The 23,237-nt window shown below is 43.3% G+C and overlaps 1 protein-coding gene across 5 annotated transcripts in view; it reads right to left on the bottom strand.

Moving 5' to 3' along the window:
- LAMA5 (laminin subunit alpha 5) overlaps positions 1-23,237 on the bottom strand; it is a 221,665-nt gene that overhangs the window by 132,350 nt on the left and 66,078 nt on the right. For all 5 annotated transcript variants that reach the window (XR_012236861.1, XM_073607510.1, XM_073607511.1 and 2 more), the window contains exon 3: positions 2,510-2,627. Coding sequence is in view for 4 of the 5 variants with exons in the window: in XM_073607510.1 (XP_073463611.1) it covers positions 2,510-2,627 (118 nt within the window). In the remaining variant the exon portion in view is untranslated. The remainder of the gene's footprint in view (positions 1-2,509; positions 2,628-23,237) is intronic.

Raw genomic sequence — 23,237 nt, 5'->3', positions numbered from 1 at the left:
CACAACAACTACCCATACTTGTCTTTCCAGGTATCCCAGGATATTTAGATCAGCAATCACATTTGATCAATCGATCGACTGTGATTGGTGCATATATGTGCATGTGAGAATGAGGTATGCAAGGTGAATATGTTTAAAGGTGGCCACCGCTATTCCTCTTCAGACATTAGGTCCTTTTAATATGGTTTGGATTTAGAGGTATTTTGTTTTGTACGTTTATATTTTTGTACTGATACACTTTGTGAACTCATTAGTTTACTTGGTAAGATCTGTTACTAGGATAATCAATAAATTGATTAATGGCTATATAACCGGTTTGTCCTCTTTGAAGAATTGCTGCTGTGTGCTATACACAATCTGTTTTCTCTAGATTATAATTAATTCAGAGGACAATTAAAATTTGGGGGTCTCCAATAAGAATTCAGTTTTGGAAACACCCCAAACATACGGTGGAACTGGGTGAATCTCAGAAAGGCGGGACTGCAATACGGTCAATCTATGCCTAATTGAGAACACCAGGTGCTATTAAGAAAAAATTGCAAACCCTCTCCATTTTTTGTTTTCTATTAATCAGTGGAATGTATCGTAGCTCCGCCCTAACCAAACCGTTCCATTATCTATGGCCCCACATCTGAAGCAGGACCCTTAATGGATCGGTACGGTTCGGTTGTATGGGCCGCTTTCATAATGGAAACACCCAAAATAGCGTACCGTACCGAACCGATCCGCTCAGTGGAAACGAAGCATAAGAGTCCCTATCGACTTTTGTCAGGCAGGAACAGCTATAGACGAATGGAAATTTGTCCGGTCCCAGCTGAACCAGCCAAATTTCAATCCATCTATGGCCAGGTTAACTGAACTAGTTCTTTAAATCCCATCTTGAGCTGAAGCATATTTTACATTTTCATTAGAGTGGTGAAGAATTATTTGTTGCTCACTTTCTATCTCAGAGACTACACAGTCTCATTTTCACATATAGCAGCCCGTGCTGGCGTTTTAAAGACGGTAAGGAGGCCATATGAAGCCACCTCACCACCTGTTTTAATCCTAAAAAAGCTGAATCACTGTGGTGCAACCACTTGCATTGCATGCGGGTGCAGGAAGATTATGGCGTGGCCCCATACACTTAAATCGGTTGCATTCGGTGGTACCACGGCCTGTGCACATTACTGAGCGGCTGCATGCCTTTCTTTAGGTGGAGCTCTAGCCCGCAATGAGGAAAAGATCTGAGAGAAAATGTCTAAGAGATGTTCTAACTTTTGCCCACTCAATCCGAAATTTAAAGGGAACTCTTGGCCGGTTGAAACAGCCTTTTAAACGTGCTAGGCACTGAAAAAAAGATGTAAACTAAAAATGCTTCATGACAGCTTAGGGGTGGCTAGATTTGGATCGTGGGATTTTGGGTCCTCAAAGTCAAACTTCTTGGCAAGAAAATTGATTTGGTAAGGAGCTTCACATCTTATTTCAATTAGTGGTCTCTGAATGTGCTTTCTCACAGTTAAATATAACCAAGAATAGGAGCAGAACGAGATGCAGAGTGAACAGGATGACAACGAGCGATCTCCAGAAAGTGATAACAGCCCAACTGTCACTCAGTCAGAACAGTTTTGTGTCTCCGCCCTGTCAACAGAAACATCCTTTCTCCTGAAGGATGTAAGGGCAGGGCCAAAAGAGAAACAAGAAGGAAAGAAAGAGCTAATGTATTAAATGCTCTACAGCAGGGATATGCAATTAGCGGACCTCCAGCTGTTGCAAAATCACAAGTCCCATCATGCCTCTGCCTCTGGGATGCTTGTGGCTGTCAGAGTCTTGCTATACCTCATGGGACTTGTAGTTCTGCAACAGCTGGAGGTCCGCTAATTGCATATCCCTGCTCTACAGGAAACCTTGTAGAAGCCAATAAAATGAAGGGATATGGAGGTGTTCTATTCCATTCCCCTGACTATACTTTTTTCAAAAAGTATTTGTGGCAGCAAATCTTTTTCTTTCAGATGTTTTCAAACTCTTCTTGCATTTTAGTGATGCTACTAGTTGAAGGTATAAAATTTATGTATTGAAATATATATATATATATATATATATATATATATATATTTATATTTATTTATTTATATTCTGGGCTAATTGTATACATAGGTTTGTAAGAGCAGAAAATCTGCCTTTTACGATCCCTTTTAGAGAACCTTGCAAATAACCTTTGAAATGTTTAATTAGATATCCATCCAAAAACAGGTTAGCCCAAAAGAACCAAGGCATTTGCCTCTTGCATGGCAATATATTTACAACACCAGTGTCCCCTTAAATGCTGCACTGAGTATGTGTTCTGCATAGAAAATGGCTGCCAAAATGCATCCTCTCTCTGTAATGGACAGGTTCTGTTTCAGGTAGATATCTAAAGAATATGGACATTATGCCACATATTGGTAGAATACGGTCAGCCAGGAAGGTTGAGCGGTGACACTGTCCATCATAATATTAAACACACAGTAAAGAAAAAAAAAATACTTACATGCAAAATATTGCCATGGTTGGTATGTGGCACCAAAATCTGTAGAGCGTTCCAATACCCAGAGATCTGGTCGGGGGGAGTTGGCAAACTTGATCCAGACGTATGCCACATGGAAAACCTGCAATAAGTAGCGAAGACTGTTAATAAAATCACATTTACAATTTCATGGATGAAATTATCACACAACAGAAGGGTTGGGGGTCAGTAAATAAAGAACAAAAGCAACTTCCAAATTGGAAAAACAATAGTCAATCAGCAACTGTCTTTTACTGTTCTGACTGTACAAATTGGCATTAGGTTAAAAGTAGTGTATATGATCTATTTCAGCTACAGCAATTCTCTCTGAGCTTAAAAGTGGAGCTATGCTTTATTTCCATTTTAAGAAATGCACGTGAATGTTATCTGATTCATCTAAATAACCCAACCAATGTGTGGAAATTAATTAAAAAACTCTTCCACTCTCAAGATAGATTGATCCCTATGTGTCCTCCGCTCTGGGTGCAGATGATTCATGGAACCATCTATCATTAATAGAAGAAAGGAACACTCAGCATACCGATGACATCACACAGATCCCAATTTATTTGAAGCTAATAATTGCAATTGTCAACCCCTAGCCTTGGGACCTCCCCTCTTAATGCATTTCACCAAAAAGAGCTTACTCGTTTCTGGGAAAACCCAGAGGCCAGGGACTAATATAGTGATTGTTGGCTTAAAAAAAATTGTAATCTGTGTGATGTAATCAGTGTGCAGAGAGTCCTATTCTTAATGGTTTACATGGGAGCAGCCATATTTGATCCTGAAGACAGAAACGACTTTCCCCATAGTGATTTGCAACGATGTGATCTAGGATATCTAGGATGCCTAGGATGGAAGCTTGTTTTTTTTTTCTTTTTTTAATCAATAAAGGTGATTTGCTAATGTTAACCCTGCAGATTAAAGGCCCGTACACACGATCAGAAAATCGGAAGTAAAATTATTGTCCGTTGAACGATCTGACGATTTTCGTATCGTTAGTACAGTGCTTTCGACAGCCGATTCGGAATTTTGGGGACGACAAAAATTGGATGGAACAGAAGAAGAATTTTATTGCTCAGAAAGTTGCCTTAGAAGTCAGGGATGTATCCAGGAGCAAAAGCAAGGATCGTGTTAAATCTTCAAAACTTGGTATTGCCCCTGGAAACGGTGCACGAGCACATGAAAAATGAAACCATAAAACTCAATGAAAAGACAATTACAGATCCTTGTGGTAACAGGGCTGGATAATCTGCCCAGTTCCTGACATAACTAATGACATTTGTTTTCTGTGGTCTAATAATAAACTTCATAATGGCCATTTTATGTTGGACGGGGAACTGTGTGTGCCTGAAGTGACCTGTGTGGATCTATTTGTCTTTACAGTAAGCAATGCTACACAGCTCAGCTTTGTACAATCCCTTCTAATGCACGGTCCGTGCTTCCCCGCAGCGGAGTGGTAATTAAATCTGCTGCTGCAGAGCACTTCTCATCCTGTAAACAGGCGGCCAAATTTCCATTCTCCCATCTATCAATCTGCTATAGATACACAGCCGGAGGGGACAGCCATCCCTGCTGACTACAGGAGGCTGGCAGGTACACCACCATCTGGATGAAGCAGCGCCAGTGATAAATTAAAAATACACCTTAGCGCTTAAAAAAATATTTTCTATAATTAGAGAAAATGTCTCCCATGGGCATGCTTTATCTCCTGAGGTGCCATGAGCTGCATTTTTAAGCAGTACCAGTCAGGGTGATTCCAGAAGCCGTTTGTTCAGCACATTAGAGGGCTGACTGTACAACTACCCAGAGCATCTAATAAAACAGGAAAGAAAAAAAAAAAAAAAAAAAAAAAAGCAAATAAATTAATGCAGGATAAAAAAAAAGGTAATAAAGAAAAAATTAACAGTAAGGCCAGCCATAGACCGCTCGAAATTCATCCGGTTCAGCAGGAACCAGCCGAACTGCAATCCATCTATGGGCAAGCAAGTTGTTTTCAAGTCGATCTATTGATCACCTTCAATACATCCAGCCCGTCAGGTTTTCATATACGATTACTGCCAGCAGTGATCATTGTATTCTAAAGGCTGGGAAACCTCCCTCAGTCAAAATCATCCTGTGGTCAAAGAAATTAAAATTGTATAATTTATGGCTTGCTTTAGGCACATGGGCGTAGAGGTTCGTTCATACACAGTGCGGGGAATGGCATTTTCCCAGATATACACCAATCAACGCTAGGGCACATGGGAAACAATTGTTATCACAGCAGCACACAGGAAGGTACTGCATGTCAGCACACAGCAGCGCAACACACTGCTTTGTGCACTTCAAATAAAGTTTAAAAAAAAGTGAGCAGTGTGATGTACTGGAATGCACATCGTACTACCCCCTCACCCGGGCTCACTGCAGCCAAAAAACTGACAGCTGTGTGAACAAGCCCAATGTTTATATGCAGAATCTTGCTGACAAAGGCTGGCAGAAACATTCTAAGTACCGTATGTTTCATAAAGATCATGCGTATACAAATGTACAGGCACGTATGTCTGTACACACGTAAAATGCATCGTCTTCTATCTGTCAGTGTTTCAATTTAGGCATGTATGCTTAAATGCACCCCCATCAAATCATTCTCTGTGTCTATTACCTTTTGTACCACCACCTCCTCCCTCAGGCATGTACTTGCCATCGGGACTACCGGGAGTTTCCCGGTGGGCCGATGGCTCAGTGGGCCGGTTTCAGTGATAGCCTGTCAAAGTAATGGCTGCACGGCTCGTGCAGCCATTAAAGTGATTGTAAAGGAACGTTTTTTATTTTTTTTAAATAACAAACATACTTACCTCCACTGTGCAGTTCGTTTTGCACAGAGTGGCACCGAATATCCTCTTCTGGGGCCCCCCGGCAGCTCTAGCAGCTCCTCTCCGCATCAGATAACCCCCTAGGAGAAGCGCTCTCCCGAGGGGGTTACCTTGCGGGCACGCTCCTGAGTCCAGCATTTGCTTCCACAGACACAAATGCCGGACTCGGCCCCGCCCCCCAGCGCCCGTATCACTGGATTTGATTGACAGCAGTGGGAGCCAATGGCTGCGCTGCTATCAATCTATCCAATCACGAGCCGAGGCCCCGTGGAGAGAGGGAGAGCGCGTCCCTGTTGAAAAGATGAAGGTCAGGTAAGTACAACAGGGGGGCTGGGGGGTCGGTGACTGCCAGGTGTTTTTTCACCTTAATGCATAGGATGCATTAAGGTGAAAAAACACAAGGGTTTACAACCCCTTTAATTTGAACACCGCTGTACTGCTTATAAGAGAAATAAAGTAGAACGGCTAATGGGCAGTAAAGGGGGGGGGCTTGGGTGGCCATCGGATTGGGGGGAATTGTCCGGCCGCCCCGGTATGGGTGAGACCTGTCATCAGCACTGCTCATCAACTCACTTCATAGTGCGCAACCCCGGTCAGCCTCAGTGCCGCCGCATTGCAGAAATGGCTGTGTAGCAATGCCGGTTTCTGAATTTCCAGCCAATGAGGCTGTAGCAATGTTCCTGCATGACGTTAGCACTCCACTTCACACAGTGATGTGAGAAGGAGGAGAAAAATGCAGCGGAGATAAGGTGAAATAATAAAAGAGGTGAGTGAGGACTCCTTATGTTATGCTACGTATGTATTTTTTGCGCAATTAAGTATAGTTTATATACTGTTTTTGTGCATGTTTGCAAGGGCCAAATTTTTGTCCCAGCCCAGCCCTGCCCTCCCTTTAGAATGTAAGCTCTACGAGCAGGGCCCTCCTGTCCCTTCTGTATTGAACTGTACTGTAATTGTGCTGTCCCCCCACTGCATTGTAAAGTGCTGCATAAACTGTTGGCGCTATATAAATCATGTATAATAATAATATGTACTTGCATATAGATGCATTATTGCGTAAAATGTTCATTTTTTAAAAATTGTGGCTCTAAACGCATTGCAGCATTATGGATCTTTTGCACAGTCATATGCAATGTCCCATGGACAACTCATCCGTGCAAAACTGAAATAAAAAAAAAATATATACTTTGCATTTTTATTTATTTATGTCTACTGATGGCATCTATGTGATACGATGACGTACTGTCCGTTTTTTTTTTTTTTGTTGAAGTGTCAGTGAATGTTATTAGGCCTATTGATGACAATGGCAGTGCATTTAAAGGCAGGCCATAGACAGTGCAAATTTCTTTACTGCAACCATGGTTCCCCCATTAACACAGACAGGGCTGACAATGGAATCCCTCCTGCCGAGACATTGGCAGTATTTGTGACTGCTGACTTCAATTTTTTTTTTTGTCAAAACTGGAGCTCCTCTTTAAGAACTAGGAGGGCTGTCTGAGAACACAGGACAGCTCTGAACTTCTGTAATAACAATAATAATAACTCTACAGGGGCGGAATGGAAACCTTTAGCCTGGGGAGCAAAGACAACTAAGGCTAGCCATAGATGTTTAGATTTCTCTTGTTCATCCCCGTAATCAATAAATTCCCCCATCCATGCTAATCAGGATGGGGGAATCTCCATGGCTGGCTATTGTATCCTAATAGTGCTGCTCTTGTGGCTGTCATAATACATGGACAATGATGCGATCTGGTTGCAGTCACTGTTCGACTGGAAATTTTTCCGCCTGCCTTCTTCAATTTTGAGCTCGAAGTTAGGCGATGTAGATGTTGCCAAGAGGGCCACCCGCACCTTGCAATTTTTGGCCAATTCAGCAGCAAGATTGAGCCACTTGTCCCCAGAATAACGATCACTATCATGGTAGGGACAGTCTTCTGTGGGCTAAGGAAAGTGTGTCATGGAGGGAATATTGAAAGCTCATAAAGGACATGGTTTATTGTGACACAACTTTTCACATCTTTCAGCTTCAGCAACCTTTGTGGTTTTATCCATTGGGTGACATGACATCTTAGAGCAGCAAAGGAATCTGGTGCTGAAAGACTTCCTTGCATTTGCAGGTATGAATGGGCACCAGGTAGCCATATAATTACCACTCAGGGCCACCAGCCCATTATAAATTTTCGCTCAGAGCCACCAGCCCATTATAAATCTCTGCTCAGGGCCACCAGCCCATTATAAATCTCCGCTCAGGGCCACCAGCCCATATTAAATCTCCGCTCAGGGCCACCAGCCCATATTAAATCTCCGCTCAGGGCCACCAGCCCATTATAAATCTCTGCTCAGGGCCACCAGCCCATTATAAATCTCCGCTCAGGCCACCAGCCCATTATAAATCATCGCTCAGGGCCACCAGCCCATTATAAATCTCCGCTCAGGCCACCAGCCCATTATAAATCTCTGCTCAGGCCACCAGCCCATTATAAATCTCCGCTCAGGCCACCAGCCCATTATAAATCTCCGCTCAGGCCACCAGCCCATTATAAATCATCGCTCAGGGCCACCAGCCCATTATAAATCTCCACTCAGCGCCACCAGCCCATTATAAATCATCGCTCAGGGCCACCAGCCCATTATAAATCTCCGCTCAGGCCACCAGCCCATTATAAATCTCCGCTCAGGGCCACCAGTCCATTATAAATCTCCGCTCAGGGCCACCAGTCCATTATAAATCTCTGCTTAGGGCCACCAGCCCATTATAAATCTCCGCTCAGGGCCACCAGCCCATTATAAATCTCCACTCAGGGCCACCAGCCCATTATAAATGGCCGCTTAGGGCCACCAGCCCATTATAAATCTCCGCTCAGGGCCACCAGCCCATTATAAATGTCCGCTTAGGGCCACCAGCCCATTATAAATCTCCACTCCGCGCCACCAGCCCATTATAAATCATCGCTCAGGGCCACCAGCCCATTATAAATCATCGCTCAGGGCCACCAGCCCATTATAAATCTCCGCTCAGGCCACCAGCCCATTATAAATCTCCGCTCAGGCCACCAGCCCATTATAAATCTCTGCTCACGGCCACCAGTCCATTATAAATCTCTGCTCAGGGCCACCAGTATATTATATCTTATTAGCACTTGCCATGGCATGCCCCTACACCTCATGCCAGTCCTCCCCTGCAACTATGCAATCTAAATCCTCTCCGATTTCCTGGCCATGCTATTAATCATCAAAAAGCAGGAGGTGGGCATTAACTTATTTTTTGAGGGAGAAGACCTAGCTTTGCAATGCAGCTCACGCAGGGGCAGAGCAACAAAACATTCCACTTGAAATGATGGAAGATGATCCTTGGTGTCCTAGCTCAGGTAAGACAAGGGTCTACAAGTGGGAACAAAACACCACATTTTTGCATAATTGGCAGAGATATAAGGAGCTGAAGTTGCACTGGAGTTCTGTTATGTGGCCTTTTCAGATACAAGCAGTGTTTAATGGAGTTACTCCTTAATTTCCCATAAAGCTCTGGATAGCTATAACTTGATTAGACGACAACTTTTAGGGATATTTTAGTGTACAGAAACCTAAACAAATATTTTCATTGCTTGAGTTGCTTTAACCCTCCCGGCTTCCTACAGAAAGTGTGCAGATAGCCAGTGAGGACACAGGGGAGTTAATAGCGGGGAGCATAGAACTGGAGGAAAAAAGTCAGTTCTATTTATGGAAAGTCGCTGGAGAGTCTCTATACAGAGATCCATGTTATGTTTGTATGTAGGAGGCCATAAAAGGAGAGCGCAGCCAGACAAGGAGAAATCAGGACTATCCTGTGTAAATCTGCTGCCAGGATTAGACGACCAACAGACGCCACTGACCCCATGACTACGGGAACCTTTTCTCCGGAGCTTTAAAGGTCAATCATGAAAACCGTGTCTATAAACAAACCTACCTAAGCTAAACAGTCTATATCCTGAAGGACTACATTTCAGCCTGACAATTCACCTGCTGCATCTAGCTGACCTGCAACCTTTAAGGCTTATCTCCAGATATGAGCTCTATTGCATGATTACATAGGTCCAGCTTAGACCAATGTATGTATGTATGCATAGCTCATACCTTTCTTCAAAGAACATAAGGGGGGTGATTTCAGTGGCGGCTGGTGCTGTATATTCTGGGGAGGCAGCAAACAAGACACCCGCCTCCACCCCCCTTCCCCCGTCGCTCGCTCGTCCCCCCACCAGCCCCGCACTTACCCCACCTAGGTCGCGGGCAGCTTCGGCTCCTTCCTGTGTCTCCTCCTTACCGGTGGGGGCTTCCTCCTTGGGCGGCTTCATGGCTGCCAATACGATCGCTTCTTCTCTAAGCCAATCGGGTCTTAAGACCTGCTTCCTGATTGGCCAGGAGGAGAATAAAGAAGACATCAGCGCCCCTAATGGACGGGCCGCCATGGGAGATTTACGAAAACTTTAGCACCCAGAATCTGATGCAGCTGTGCATAGTAATAAGCTTTCTAACTTCAGCTTGTTCAATTAAACTTTGACAATAAGGCCCGGTTCACACTGATGTGACAATCGCTCTGACTTTGGGGCGCTTGTCGCATCAGAAGTCAGACCCCATTCTGTGCAATGGAATCGTTCTAGTCGGTCCGACTTAGAAAAAGGTTCCTGCACTACTTTTGGTCCGACTTTGGTACGACTTGCATTGACTTCTGATAAAGAAGTCGCATGCAAGTTGGGCCAAAGTCGCGCTGGGGTCCAACTTCAAAGTGGCGCGGAAGTCACACGACTCTGAAGTCGCGAGCAGTGTAAACCCGGGCTAAAACCTGGAAGCTGATTGGTTACTATGCACAGCTGCACCAGTTTTAGTAAATCTCCCCCAATGTGTTCTCTGATGTGGTGAAGAAGATAGTCTATGATATCACAATCTATTGCTCTTCAAATTGGAGAAAAAAATTAATTGCAAAAACAAAAAAAAACAAAAAACAAGGTGTTCTTTGAATGGTGCCAGTGCTAAGTGCGCAACTCCTTGTGGTCAGTAAATATGCAATAAAGATCATAACTGGACTTCAGCTTTATCTGCCATCATTCTTAATTTCTGAATGGTCCTGAATTGGATATTGTGAAAATAGAGGCCTTATACGCTGGACTTGAGCACCACTATCTATAGACCTCAAAGGGCACGGCTCAAAATCATGTAGGAAGAAGCTGCAACTCCACTCGGAATCACCCGGAAAAGCCAAAAATCTGGCTTAAAAAGAGCAATTCAAATAAAATAAAAAACATGTATACCTTTGGCTCAGGAGTTGTTTATCTTGCATAAGACATTTAAAGGGGTTGTAAACCCTCACACATACCCAGTAAAGTGACTGGCCTCTGGTGATACTTCTAAGTAAGTTGTACCGGTTTATCTACAGTCTACTCTTCTCTACATCCAATCAAAGTGATGAATTTCTGAAGCTTGTCAGAGTTTAGAAAAAAGGGGCCTGATTGGAGGGATGAGACACGCCCCCTCCACACAGTTCACAGGAACAGAGCTGAGGCTGTCAATCTGCTAGAGATCCCTCCTCTGTCACCATTTTTCTCTTTGTGTCAGGAAAACGTGAGTAGTGATTCGTGCAGAAGAATGAGGCAGCAGACAGAAATGAGATGAGTGCTCTTAACTGAGACAAGTATACACACTATAGAGGGATATGCTTTGTTCATATTTTATATCTGAGGTATACAACCACTTTAAGGCCCCTTTCCAATAGGATCCTTTGTTCTGTCTCAGCAGGGGTTCCATAAACTAATTCCCCGCTGAGCTGGATCAGAATTGGGATAGACCTGCCTTATGTGTCCATTCCAATTTTTCTTCTTTCTTGTGATGGAGGAAAAAAAGGATCCATGCAATCCCTATGGGTGGCCAAATGCAAATGAACGTGCGTCTATTTGTTTGTATCCCATTACATCCATTCAGGTCTGCACAAGCCAACCTGGGCACAAATTTATTGCATTCGGTCTGAAAAAACCTGAACAGATCTGGGTGTAAACAGACACACTTTGTTTATATCCGTTTCCATATGATGCAGTTCATTTTTGAGCCGTCTAATCACAGGTCAAGAGCCAATGAATGGAATAACCCTGTGAAAGGTGCCTAAAGGTTTAAAGTTTTAAAAAAAATGTAGTGGAGCAAAAGACAAGAGTCTGTGCTGCAAAACTGCTGCCATAAATAAAACACCACATCTCTCTCTGGTCATTAAGGGTAGGCGTGGGAGCTCAATCCAAGAGGATGAGGAAGATCTCATCCACATGTCCTCCACTCAAGTGCCAAACCCACCCTTGATAGGGCAATGGAAACACTGCTTCGACCCTGTAGAGACCGAGTAGTGTAAAGCACAAAGAAAAACATGTAAAACACGTAGATTTATATATTAATAAATCTGCATGATATAAAAAGTGTATTTATTACAAAAATCAAAACCAAAAAAAAAAAACATTTGATTGGACTTTACCTCTACGCCCAAGAATGCAAGGTCCCGAGGAAGCAAATAATGCGAAACCCGTCAACCTCTAATCTCTTGGATAATATCTGGGCATAAACAATAATTGAGTAGTATGTACGGCTTTATGTGGGTCCACTATCTATGGAACCCAGATTTTTTTTTTCAAATGTGATTTTAAAAATTGTAATAAAACATAATTAAACATTCTGATCAAAATATGGGTTTGTCCAAGTAAAGTCCCATCAATTTTTTTTTGGTTTTAGTTTTTGTAGGAAATCATAGATATGGTATGCTATTAGCAACCCAATTTTTGGTATTTAATCTTGCATTTGTTACACACTTTTCTTTTCTGAAAAAAAGGAATAACAATAACAATAAAAGGAATAACAACAGGAGACGTATAATAAGCTTCAGCCCCAATTCATATAAATTCACCTCCGATAAAACTAGCAGAACAGGTTTGATTATTTTTCGTATGAGCTGCAATTTTAAGAATCATACTTTACTATCCAGTCCCAAGTTTGCTATAATTTTGAGATTGGAATACTTGCTTCCCGAGTTAGCTGTAGGCTCGATTAAAAAGGAGTGAAAACGATTGTTCATTTTTTTTTCTCATACCTTTTCCACCAATCATTAATCTTTTTTGGCAGCTCGCCCCCAGCTGGAATGTGAACTCTGATACAGTACTTGGCCTTATTCAAGAAAGTTATTTCGATTTTAACATGCTCACCTAGAGAATAACGGGCTAAGTAATGGTAAAGAAGGGACTGGATCCCGGAAACGGCACCCTGGATGGCGCCTATCGCCAATAACTGCGTATTCTATACCATTTTCTGAACTTTAGGTACATATCGTTGCACCCCGCAGTGGCCGTTTATTGTGCCTATTCTCTGTACACCTCGCAAGGTTTGCTAGCATTGCAGATGTGACTTTAAGCGGAGGTTCACACAAAAATGGAACCTCCGCTTTTCGGAACCCTCCCCCCTCTCCAGTGTCACATTTGGCACCTTTCAGGGGGGAGGGGGGTGCAGATACCTGTATAATACAGGTATTTGCACCCTCTTCAGGGAATAGACTCCCGCGGGAGTCATGCCCCTTCCTGCCCCCCCCCCCCCCCCCGCTGTCTCCTGGGAAACACACGGTTAGGGACCAGTTAGGATGCGCAGCGGGACTCGCGCATGCGCAGTAGGGAACTGGGAAGTGAAGCCGCAACGCTTCACTTCCTGATTCCCTCACCGAGGATGGCGGTGGCAGCTGCCGAGAGTTGAGCGATTGATCGGCTTCGGCTGCTGACATTGCTGGACCCTGGGACAGGCAAGCGTCCATTTGTTAAAAGTCAGCAGCTGCAGTATTTGTAGCTGCTGGCTTTTAATATTTTTTTTTAGGTGGACCTCCTCTTTAAGCATTTTGTAGATCTTTTGCATTTTAAGTGAAGTCTACATTTTCTTGCATCTGTTGCATGCCATTAAATAAAAAAAAATGTAAAAATAAGGGACTGCGAATAAGGCTCCATACAGCTATTTCATTTGTCCCCTGAAATGGTCATTCAACAGCTGTACTATGTGCCTTTATTGGTTACATTTGGTCAACACCATGAATGGCCACGTATATACCGTATATACTCGAGTATAAGTCGTTCTGAGTATAAGTCGAGGCCCTAATTTACCACAAAAATATGGGAAAAACTTTTTGACCCGAGTATAAGATGAGCGTGAGAAATGCACAGCTACTGTAAGTGGAAAAAGAGGGTCAACAATTACCATCTGCAGCCTCACTGTGCCCATTTGCAGCCATAGGTCCCCTGAACTTCAAACTCGGTAGTTAAGGGTTCCTAGATGCCCCCTAGCTGCAGGCAAAATTTGGGGTCTCTGAACCCAAAGGGTCCCGAAATGACATTGCTGCAGATGGACACAGTTGACCGAATTTGGGGCCCCGTATCTCGGGGCCACTTAGTGCTAGGAACCCCGAATTTGGTGTGCACTAAGTGGCCCCGAGATACAGGGCCCCAAAGTCGGTTCAGAAAATGTCAAGCACTTTTCTGCAGCAGAGAATGACACCTGGTGCTAGGAACTCCAGCTTTGGATATGTTGTGGTACCAGTTCCACTGGGTTTGCACACCAAATTTGGGGTTCCTAGCACCAAGTAGCCCTGAGATACGGGGCCCCAAAGTCGGTTTGGAAAATGAAATTTTTTGGTGCAGAAAATTGTTTGACTCGAGTATAAGTCGAGGGGGGGCACTTTCAGCACAAAAAAAGATTACATAGCTGGCTACATGTGGTCTCTGGAAAAAAAAGACTAGTTATATATAATTCAGGCTAAAAGCAAAAAAGTAGAGATGTGCACAACAGAAAAATTTGTTTAGTTTTTGATTCAATTGTTAATTATTTAGTTTCGACACATTTGTTATGTTAGAATGATTCATTTTCGGAATTCATTTTATATATTTGAATTCCTTACGTATATTCAGATTTGTTTTGTATATTGTTTGTTCCAAATCAATTTGTATTTCGGAAGCTATTTTTGAAGATTGGCTATAGTCATTTTAACGTGTTTAATCATTATTTTATTATTATTATTATTATTATTATACAGGATTTATATAGCGCCAACAGTTTACGCAGCGCTTTACAATATAAAAGGGAGACAATACAGTTATAATACGATTCAGGAGGATTAAGAGGGCCCTGCTCAGAAGAGCTTACAATGTAATATTTCAAGAGATTACTCATGCACTCTGTTTGGGTTGGATGGAGGTGGATCCATCAGGATCTCCAAATCACAACACAACGAAGGGAACAAAATTAATTTTGGATTCATTTGTTATGATTCAGAGATTCGACTGGATCCACCTCCATCCAACCCAAACACAATAACTAGGAATCATCATCACAATACTGTATTTATTGCAAAATGTTTCCAATTCGTATGTAATTTTTTTATAATGAAAAATGTTAATGCAACACAAAAACAAAATGGATCCAAATCAATGAAAGCATAATTCTACTTTTGTAGAGAAAAAAACATTCCCCCCTGGGTGATCTATGTACATTGCAAGGATTATAACAACCTTTTTTTGTAGATTCCTATCTTTTGTTATTCTGAAGAAATCCCTGTATGTTTGCCTATGCCTCTGTTCTGAGTGGGTCTAATGGGAGGGGTTTCGGAATTAACTGTCAGGTGTGCAGCTGCAGGGCACTAATGAGGAAATCTGCTGGGCGTGCTCCTATTGAAAGTACCTCTCCAAAAATGACATTTTTTTGGCAGGGGATGCCTGAAATCTGACTTGTATCCTAGGCAGACTTCTGGGAAAATTTGTGAGCCAATCACACAAGCAGGAAATGATGTTTCTGGGGTGTGTCCAGTACACATTCTGTGTACAGAACAACTCCAGGTAGCCATATTGCAATGCATTCTCAGAAAATTACAGTGGCTGCAGATTGAAAAGGAAAGGTAATTCTTAATAACATTCAATTACAATATGATTAGTGTCGCAATTATATGTGCTATATTATTTTTTCTCTCCTCAATGGCTGACTGACTTTGATTGACAGCAGCGGGAGCCAATGGCACTGCACTGCTGTTTCAGCCAATCAAGAGGGAAGTCCCGGGCAGCCAGGACAATCCTACAACATCGCTGGATAGAGAGGGGGCTAAGGGAAGTATTAGGGGGGCTGAGGGGGGCTGCTGCATGCAGAAGGCGTTTTATCTTAATGTATAGAATGCATTAAGATAAAAAAACTTCTGACTTTACAACCACTTTAAAGTGATAGCAAAATCTTGTTTTTTTTTTCTATAAAAAATAACAAACATGTTATACTTACCTTCTCTGTGCAGTAGATTTGCACAGAGCAGCCCGAATCCTCCTCTACTCGGGTCCCACGCTGGTGCTCCAGGCCCCTCCCTCTTGTCGAGTGCCCCCACAGCAAGCAGCTTGCTATGGGGGCACCCGAGCTGAGTCAAAGCTACCTGTGTCCATTTAGAAACTGAGCCGTGGCGCGCCCCTTCTCTCTCCTAATTGGATGACTGACTTTGACAGCAGCGGGATCCAATGGCGCCGCTGTTGTGTCTCAGCCAAGCAGGAGGCAAAGTCTCAGGACGGCCGAGACACTCGTGGACATCGCTGGACAGAGATGGGGCTCAGGTAAGTATTAGGGGGAGGGGCTGCTGCATAGAATGCATTAAGATAAAAAACCTTCTGACTTTACAAACCCTTTAATTGAACAAGCTGAAGTTAGGAGCTGATTGGCTACCATGCACAGCTGCACCAGATTTTTCACTCTCCAGCTTTAGTAAATCAACCCCCAAGTGTACTACTAAGGCATCCATATGTCAGAGACAATTTGCTGTATTACTATGCCTTCCGTATATTCCTAAAATACCTCAATAATCTTATGAAAACGAAAAGCGAGTATCAGTTTTGAGTAGACCATTAAGGAGGAGTCTTTTGTATTATGTATGTGTCATTGTCAAATTTATAAAAATATACAGATAATAGACAGCAAGGCCTTTCCTTCACATAGGAAAGCAAAAGTCACACGCTGTTATACAAAGAACATATGCTTAGCTCATGAATGTCCCTAACCGGACCAAAAAAAAACAGGCAGGAATCCACCCACGGATGTTTGGAGCAGTACAGTGGTACCCAAATCCTATGAGGTTTGCATATATAACACATGAGGTCATTGCAAAGAGCGGTAAAGGGTGCCCAAGAGATGCTGCTGGAAAATGTTACAATAGCAGAAGCTTCCTGAATCTCACTTTCACTCCGCCACTGTGCCCTTCCTGCCCACAAGATGCCCATGGGGCCCAGTTACCAAAGTGAGAATTATGACTTCCTACTGCATTGTTACTGGATTCCCTCTTCTGGTTTTTGGCATATTTATCATCAAGTAGGGCTTGTAAAGGGCTAACATCACCTTTGAAAACCTTATTTTGGTTAAATATGTTTTGTATATTATATTGTAGGCCAGGGGGCAGCTAAATAAATCAGTTTTGTAAATAGCTTTAGTTATTGTCTTACATATATTGTATCATTGCCTTCAAAGTGACTAACTGAACACTACATACCTCCCTATTCAACAGTCCAACATCACATCCTCTTTATTATTGGTTATATTTGGTGATGGAGGGTCAAAGCTCGGAGCCAGTCAGGGCTCTCTTGCTCGGCACTTATTTTTTTAGTTTTGGATGGCGTGGTGATGAATTTGAACCCCTGTCATGTTTTTCTTGCTGTCTGTACCCCTATTAGGAAGATTCACCCTCTCTATTTGCCCTGTTTACCATTATAAACAAAGTGAAAATGAAAAAAAATGTGGGTTGTCCCCAGAAAAAGTAATAGAGAAGACCTAGTTCTGCTGACCTGGGGGGCCCCAAGGGATTCCTTTACTCTGGAGGGATTTCCTTTCACTTCCTGTTTTAGCTATGGGACATTAAAGAGGAGCTCCAAGCTCTCCCCCCAAAAAAATTAAAGTCAGCAGCTACAAATACTGTAGCTGCTGACTTTTAATATAAGGACACTTACCTGTCCAGGGATCCAGCAATGTCCTCATTTGAGCCGATTCTTCAATCGGCTTCGAGTGAAGGCACCGGCATCTTACGCAAGGGAAGCCATGAGGCTTCCTAGCCAGTTCCCTACTGCACATGTGCAAGCCACGCTGTGCTTTGTGAATAGTCCTGCAATCGTCTGGGACCTGTGATGTGCATTTTTAAACAAAACACTGTGTCATAAATGATTATTCACACTCCACTGAGGCACATGCAAAGTGCCACCCCATGTCTTTCCAAATTGTGTCCCAAAAAGCTGCGGGGGGGGGGGGGAACGGGCAAACTTTTGGCTTATGATGCATCGGACCAGAAGTGGGAGCGGGTAGCTGTCAAAAGATACCTGCCCCCCCACTCCCCAAAAGTGCCAAATGTGGCAGTAGAGGGGAGGAGGATGCAAACAAGTGGAACTTTCCCTTTTGGGTGAAGTTCCGCTTTAAGTGAAGGTAAATCTCCTCAATGGGACACTGGTGTCAAAAAATATACAGTACTCCTTGATGCCGCTAAGGCACGCATCCCTCTCAAGTGGAAGTCTCCCCATCCCCCGACAATAGGGATGTGGATACGCAAAGTAAGAGAGATTAGCAAAATGGAAGAATTGGTTCTCTCCGCAAAACACCAACAGGAACGGTACTCCGACACATGGTCGCTATGGAACATATTATTTTTCTCGGAAGAGGGGCAAGCCCTCCTTGACGGCGACTTGAATGACTACATCTACCCCTTTATTTATCGGCTCATCTAGATATGGTGCACTTACGGTGCCTGCCCTGACAATCACCAGCGTTCGGCGAGCCCACACTAGGTACATCCCCACACATCCATTCCCCACCAAACCCCCCCCCCCCCCCATAGCTTTCTCTTCTAGTCTTTCCTTCTCTTCTCTTTTCCTACCCCCCCCCCCCCCTTTTTTTTTCTTCTTCTTTTCTCTTTTTTCTCTTTGTTTTACTGGAACCCGGACTCCCGGGGATCCAGATATTCTAATATATAAAATTATAAAATCGTTTAGGACTGGTCTGGGACCTTAACTGGAGTAGCATGAATAGATAGCCAGCTCTCGTGTTTTAGGAACACTGGAGACACCACAGATGGCAGACTATCAGTTTGTCCTTCAAAGGCTGTAAATTGTCTCCAAACATAGTATATACTTGCGATTCTGTATTATGCAACTGAATGTATATATCCAGATGTTTATACTATTCAACTGACTGTATATATCCAGATACTTGTATCCGACCATGTTCTTGGAATAAATTAAAAAAAAAAAATATATATATATATATATATACACACACAGTATTTAGAGGTTATAACCCTCCCTTACTTTAACCTATTTTCACTTCAAAATGAAAAAAAAAACAAAAACAGTTCTACTGTAATCAGTGGCGGCCGGTGGTAATTTATTTGGGGGAGGGGGCAGCAAACAGTGCACCCGCCAACCACGGGTTGGGTTGGGTCAGTCGGTCGGTGCAGTTACCTCAACCACGGGAGGCTTCCCCGGCTCTCCTCCGTAGGCATCATAAGCGGGCATCTCCTTCCACTGCTCGGTGGCTTCCGTCTTCTCCTCATTGGCCAATCAGAATGCTTCTCCTTTCGGCCAATCGGGAAACGCGTCTCACACCCACGCTTCCCGATTGGCGGAGAGGCGATTCAGTGTTAGAATAGCGAAAAATCATTCGCTATTCTAACACACCTGGGTGGGCTCTGGCCTCTGGCTCTAATCAGGTGCTTCAAAAAAAAAAAAAACCCTGCCGCTGTTATTCATGCAGTATCACCAGATTGAAACAGCTGCTGCACAGAGTTTTTTGTTAGTTCACTGTTTATCCTAGGCATAATTGTTTTTTATTTTTTGCTGCAATTCATGCGCCCGCCACCCTAAAAGGGGTCGGATGCATGAATAGGGGGTGGCGGCGGCAATTGAAAGAGGAGGCGGTGCTCGTGCGCCCTAATGGACGGGCAGCTCCTGACTGTAATGCTTACCGAAGAGAAGCATGCAGATCTGACCTTATTGGTCTACTGCTTCATACAGCCATGGCCACCACAGGCATAGCCTATTGCATTAGGGTGTGCACCCCAAAGCTCAAACACACATGGGTCTGTGTGTGTATATATATATATATATATATATATATATATATATATATATATATATATATATAAACACACACACAAGCTTATAAATAAATGTAAAACAAAATTTAAAATGTATTAAACCATGGACTACGTGAGTAGAGCAGTGGACGTGTCCTGTTTTTTTTTGGGGGGGGGGTTGTATTATTTTTTTACAATTTTATTTTTTTAATTATTTTTTACAATTTTTTAGGAGCCCCGTTGGGGGGCTTTGGTGAAATAGCAGGGGGAATTTGCGCTGCACGGGGTGATTAGGGTGTGCCCAGGCGCACCCAGCAACACCCACTTGCGCATGCCTATAATTGCCATCATGTCGTTAGCCTGGCATTCCAATTCAACACTTTTATCTCCTGCCTTTGCAACAGCAAATCAGCCAATATGTAGTCCAGGAAGCCTTCATCTATATTGGAGCTCTCCTTCAATAATAAAAAAAAAATAATCTGCAAATGTAGCCTCATTATGTTTGTGCAGGCATGCATGACACCAAAAGAAAACAAAAATTGAGTCTATGAGTCACACAGGTGACACAAATATAGATGAGTGTCTTGATTGTTGATACACCAAATTAAATCTTCCACCATGAGATAAACCACCACCAATAAAGGATGTGCTGTTACCAGAGAGCATTGACCACCTATTACTGGGGGTCAGAGAAGGCTTAGTATCTCAAATGCTCCATTGCCATTTGTAGGTCAACATACGGAAGACGGGGAACATCATTCCAGGCAGCCAATGAGAAAATCACAGGTCCTCTTGCTCCAAGTGGACGCACCAAATGGCATACCCCTTTGTGATGGCTTGCTGGGACACCTCAAAGGAACTACAACTTACAGGAACTGGTCAATGGACCCAGCACAGAGCAATTACAGAGCCCAACACACAAATCATCAGCCGTGTGTCTGCCATCGGGCACACTTACCCAGTCATTCTAAAGGGCACAACTGGCACAGGTTTCACCCATCTAAGTGCCATGCTATGACTGCCTGTGCAAATATACACAGGAGTTATCAATGCGAGTTTAGAACTTGCCACAATTTTTCCACTACAAAGGAAAAGCAGTCACAAGGAGCATTGCTTACCTAAAAAATTTTTAGTTTTTCACAGCAGCCAGAATGGCTTCTTCCAGTATTATGCTGGTTTACCACCCCACCGAGACCAAAAGTGTCACCCCACTTTATAATGAAGCAATTATCACTTTTAACAACCCACCGCCACCTCCACAAACTTACCTCAACTGTTGACTTAAGGGTGGCCATATGCATCCCAGTTCTGGCCTAACCCCCTACAATAATGGGACCACTGAGGGCTTTTTACTGGAGAAACAAAAGCACTTCTCATCAGAAGCAAATGTTATTGCATGCACATTCTGCAAGGGACCCGATCCCTGGCCTTCCTAGAGAGAAGCATCAATGATGGCTGTGGTTTTGCAGACAGACAGATGTTATCACCATTCTCAGTGTCTATCGTAATAAGCATGTTACAAAAGAAATGGTCGCTATTGCCAACATCAACCTGAGCCCAGCTATCCTATTTCTAGCACAGGTTAGAGGCGAGGCTCACAATTTACCAATTGTTTCATTCAGAAACCTTATTTATCAGAAAGACAGCTGTAACAAAATTTGTCCTCCCAACATCAAAAAAGGTTGCGAGGTCCCATAAAAATCCCTTGAATTCATTCCAGTGCCTTGTTTGGGTGCTTTGGTTTTTACACAAACGCATTTATTTTATTTATTTATTTATTTATGGTACTTATATAGCGCCTTCAATTTACGCAGCGCTTTACATATACATTGTACATTCACATCATATATGTAGCGAGTGTGCATATCATGCCAAAATGGGTAGGATTGGCAACTTCTACCCACAAGATCACATCCATTCTTCCAGATTCTATCTGAGATGTCTTGCCTTGTGTATAATATATCCCTGTTTATTTGCTTTTTCTGTATGTCACTGGGTTACTTAGTACATAGATAGTATACATATTTTTAAATAAAGAATAAAAAAAAAAATTAAAAAATTAAAAAAGAAGTGAGTGGCCCCCAAAACATAAGGGTCCAGGACCTTACTTAGAACCCGGTTACTGTAGGGCCAGTGGTTCTCAACCTTACCCCTCAAGTACCCCCAACGGGCCATGTTTTGGGAACTTCCCCTAGATAAAATAGCTCTTATCAATACCATGTCATTGACATTGATTTAAAGCAGCTGTGCAAAGTAAAGGAAAACCTAAAAACATGACCCATTGGGGGTACTTGAGGACTGAGGTTGAGAACCACTGCTGTAGGCAACTGATAAATCTCCTTCAGTTTAAAGAGACTCTGCCACCAATTTAAAAATGCAGATAAAAGCACAAAAAGCAAGTATTTTAAATGCTTATTTGCAGATTTTCATTTCTAAAAATGATTTTCATTCACTTGCAATGTTCCATTAAACTTGCTGGAAATGTTGGCTATTCCAAGAAGAGTCAATTCCCTAGCACAAGCCCCTCCCTTGACATTATAGCCCTCTCCTCTTCTGGGTGTGTCTAATTACTCTCTGTGCTGGCACAGCTCCTCTACTTGTTCTCTTATCTCCCTACATAACCTTTTATGTAGCTACTGGGGGGGGGGGGGGGGGGTGAAGGGGAATGCTATAGAGCAGGTGTGGGCAATTAATTTTCCCAAGAGGCCACATGAAAAACTGGGACTGTTGTGGAGGGTCGAACTTTATCCACTTGACAACCATAGTACCTAGTACGTGATCCGACACTTCCGTGTTGGCACTGCACATGTGTGCGCCGGCGGTTATTCTGCTCAACAATAATTTTGGACCTGGGAAGGTCTGTAAATACGTAAACATAGATAAAGAAAACCTGGTGCTAAGAATAATAACTACATCTGCTCATGAAATAGGTCTCTTTCTGATGGATGGTTAGGGGGTGGTGGTAAATACTGTAGGCTGAACCACAGCTTTACTCCCGCCCACCCAAACTGTACAATAACAGGCTGTTTACATGTCCTGGCATTTTTACCTTGGGCTGCAGATAGGGTGACCACGAGTTCCGGATTGCCCCGGGAAAGTCCCGCATTTTGCAGGTCTATCCCAGGTCCCGGCCACCTTCATTTTAGGACAATACAGTGTCCCGGAATGAATCTGACTGTACTTGTCCTGGCCAGTAATGTCTGGAGAGGCACAATCCCCAACCCCTGTTTGTGATTGGAGAAATCATAAATCCAGTCTCTTGTGTCTAATCACTGCAGGGCAGTGTAGAGCCAGCGTTGGAACAAGGTAAAACGGGTCACGGCCAGCCAGGACAAGTACTGTCAGTGATCAAAGTGGTGATGCAGTGGTCTTTTTTGGGCACGTGATCAGTGCTCCTGGGTAGCGAGTGCACCCACTGCCACGGCTGTACTGTGATTCATTACAGTAAAAGCTGATTGGTGGGAAGGGGGGTGTCCCTGTATGGCAGTTTGGAAATGGGGTCACCCTAGCTGCAGAGTCAGACAAATGGCACAGTTTGTCAAACTCTCCCATGAAGGTGAGAGGCTAGCTTAAAGTGGAGGCATCGAGGGCCGGATTTGGCCCTGGGGGTCCACAATTTGCCCAGGTCTGCTGTAGAGTATCACTTGAGGGATAGCTCTGAGTCTGCTGGGGCCGTTAACATTACATCCAATATGGTGGACCTGGCAGAAGCCTCAGGACTTTGGAATGTCTACACAAGAGGGGAATTTAT

The sequence above is a fragment of the Aquarana catesbeiana genome, linkage group LG12, assembly GCF_042186555.1.
Source record: "Aquarana catesbeiana isolate 2022-GZ linkage group LG12, ASM4218655v1, whole genome shotgun sequence".
Lineage (NCBI taxonomy): Eukaryota > Metazoa > Chordata > Amphibia > Anura > Ranidae > Aquarana > Aquarana catesbeiana.
This window is presented reverse-complemented; position numbering and strand designations above follow the sequence as displayed.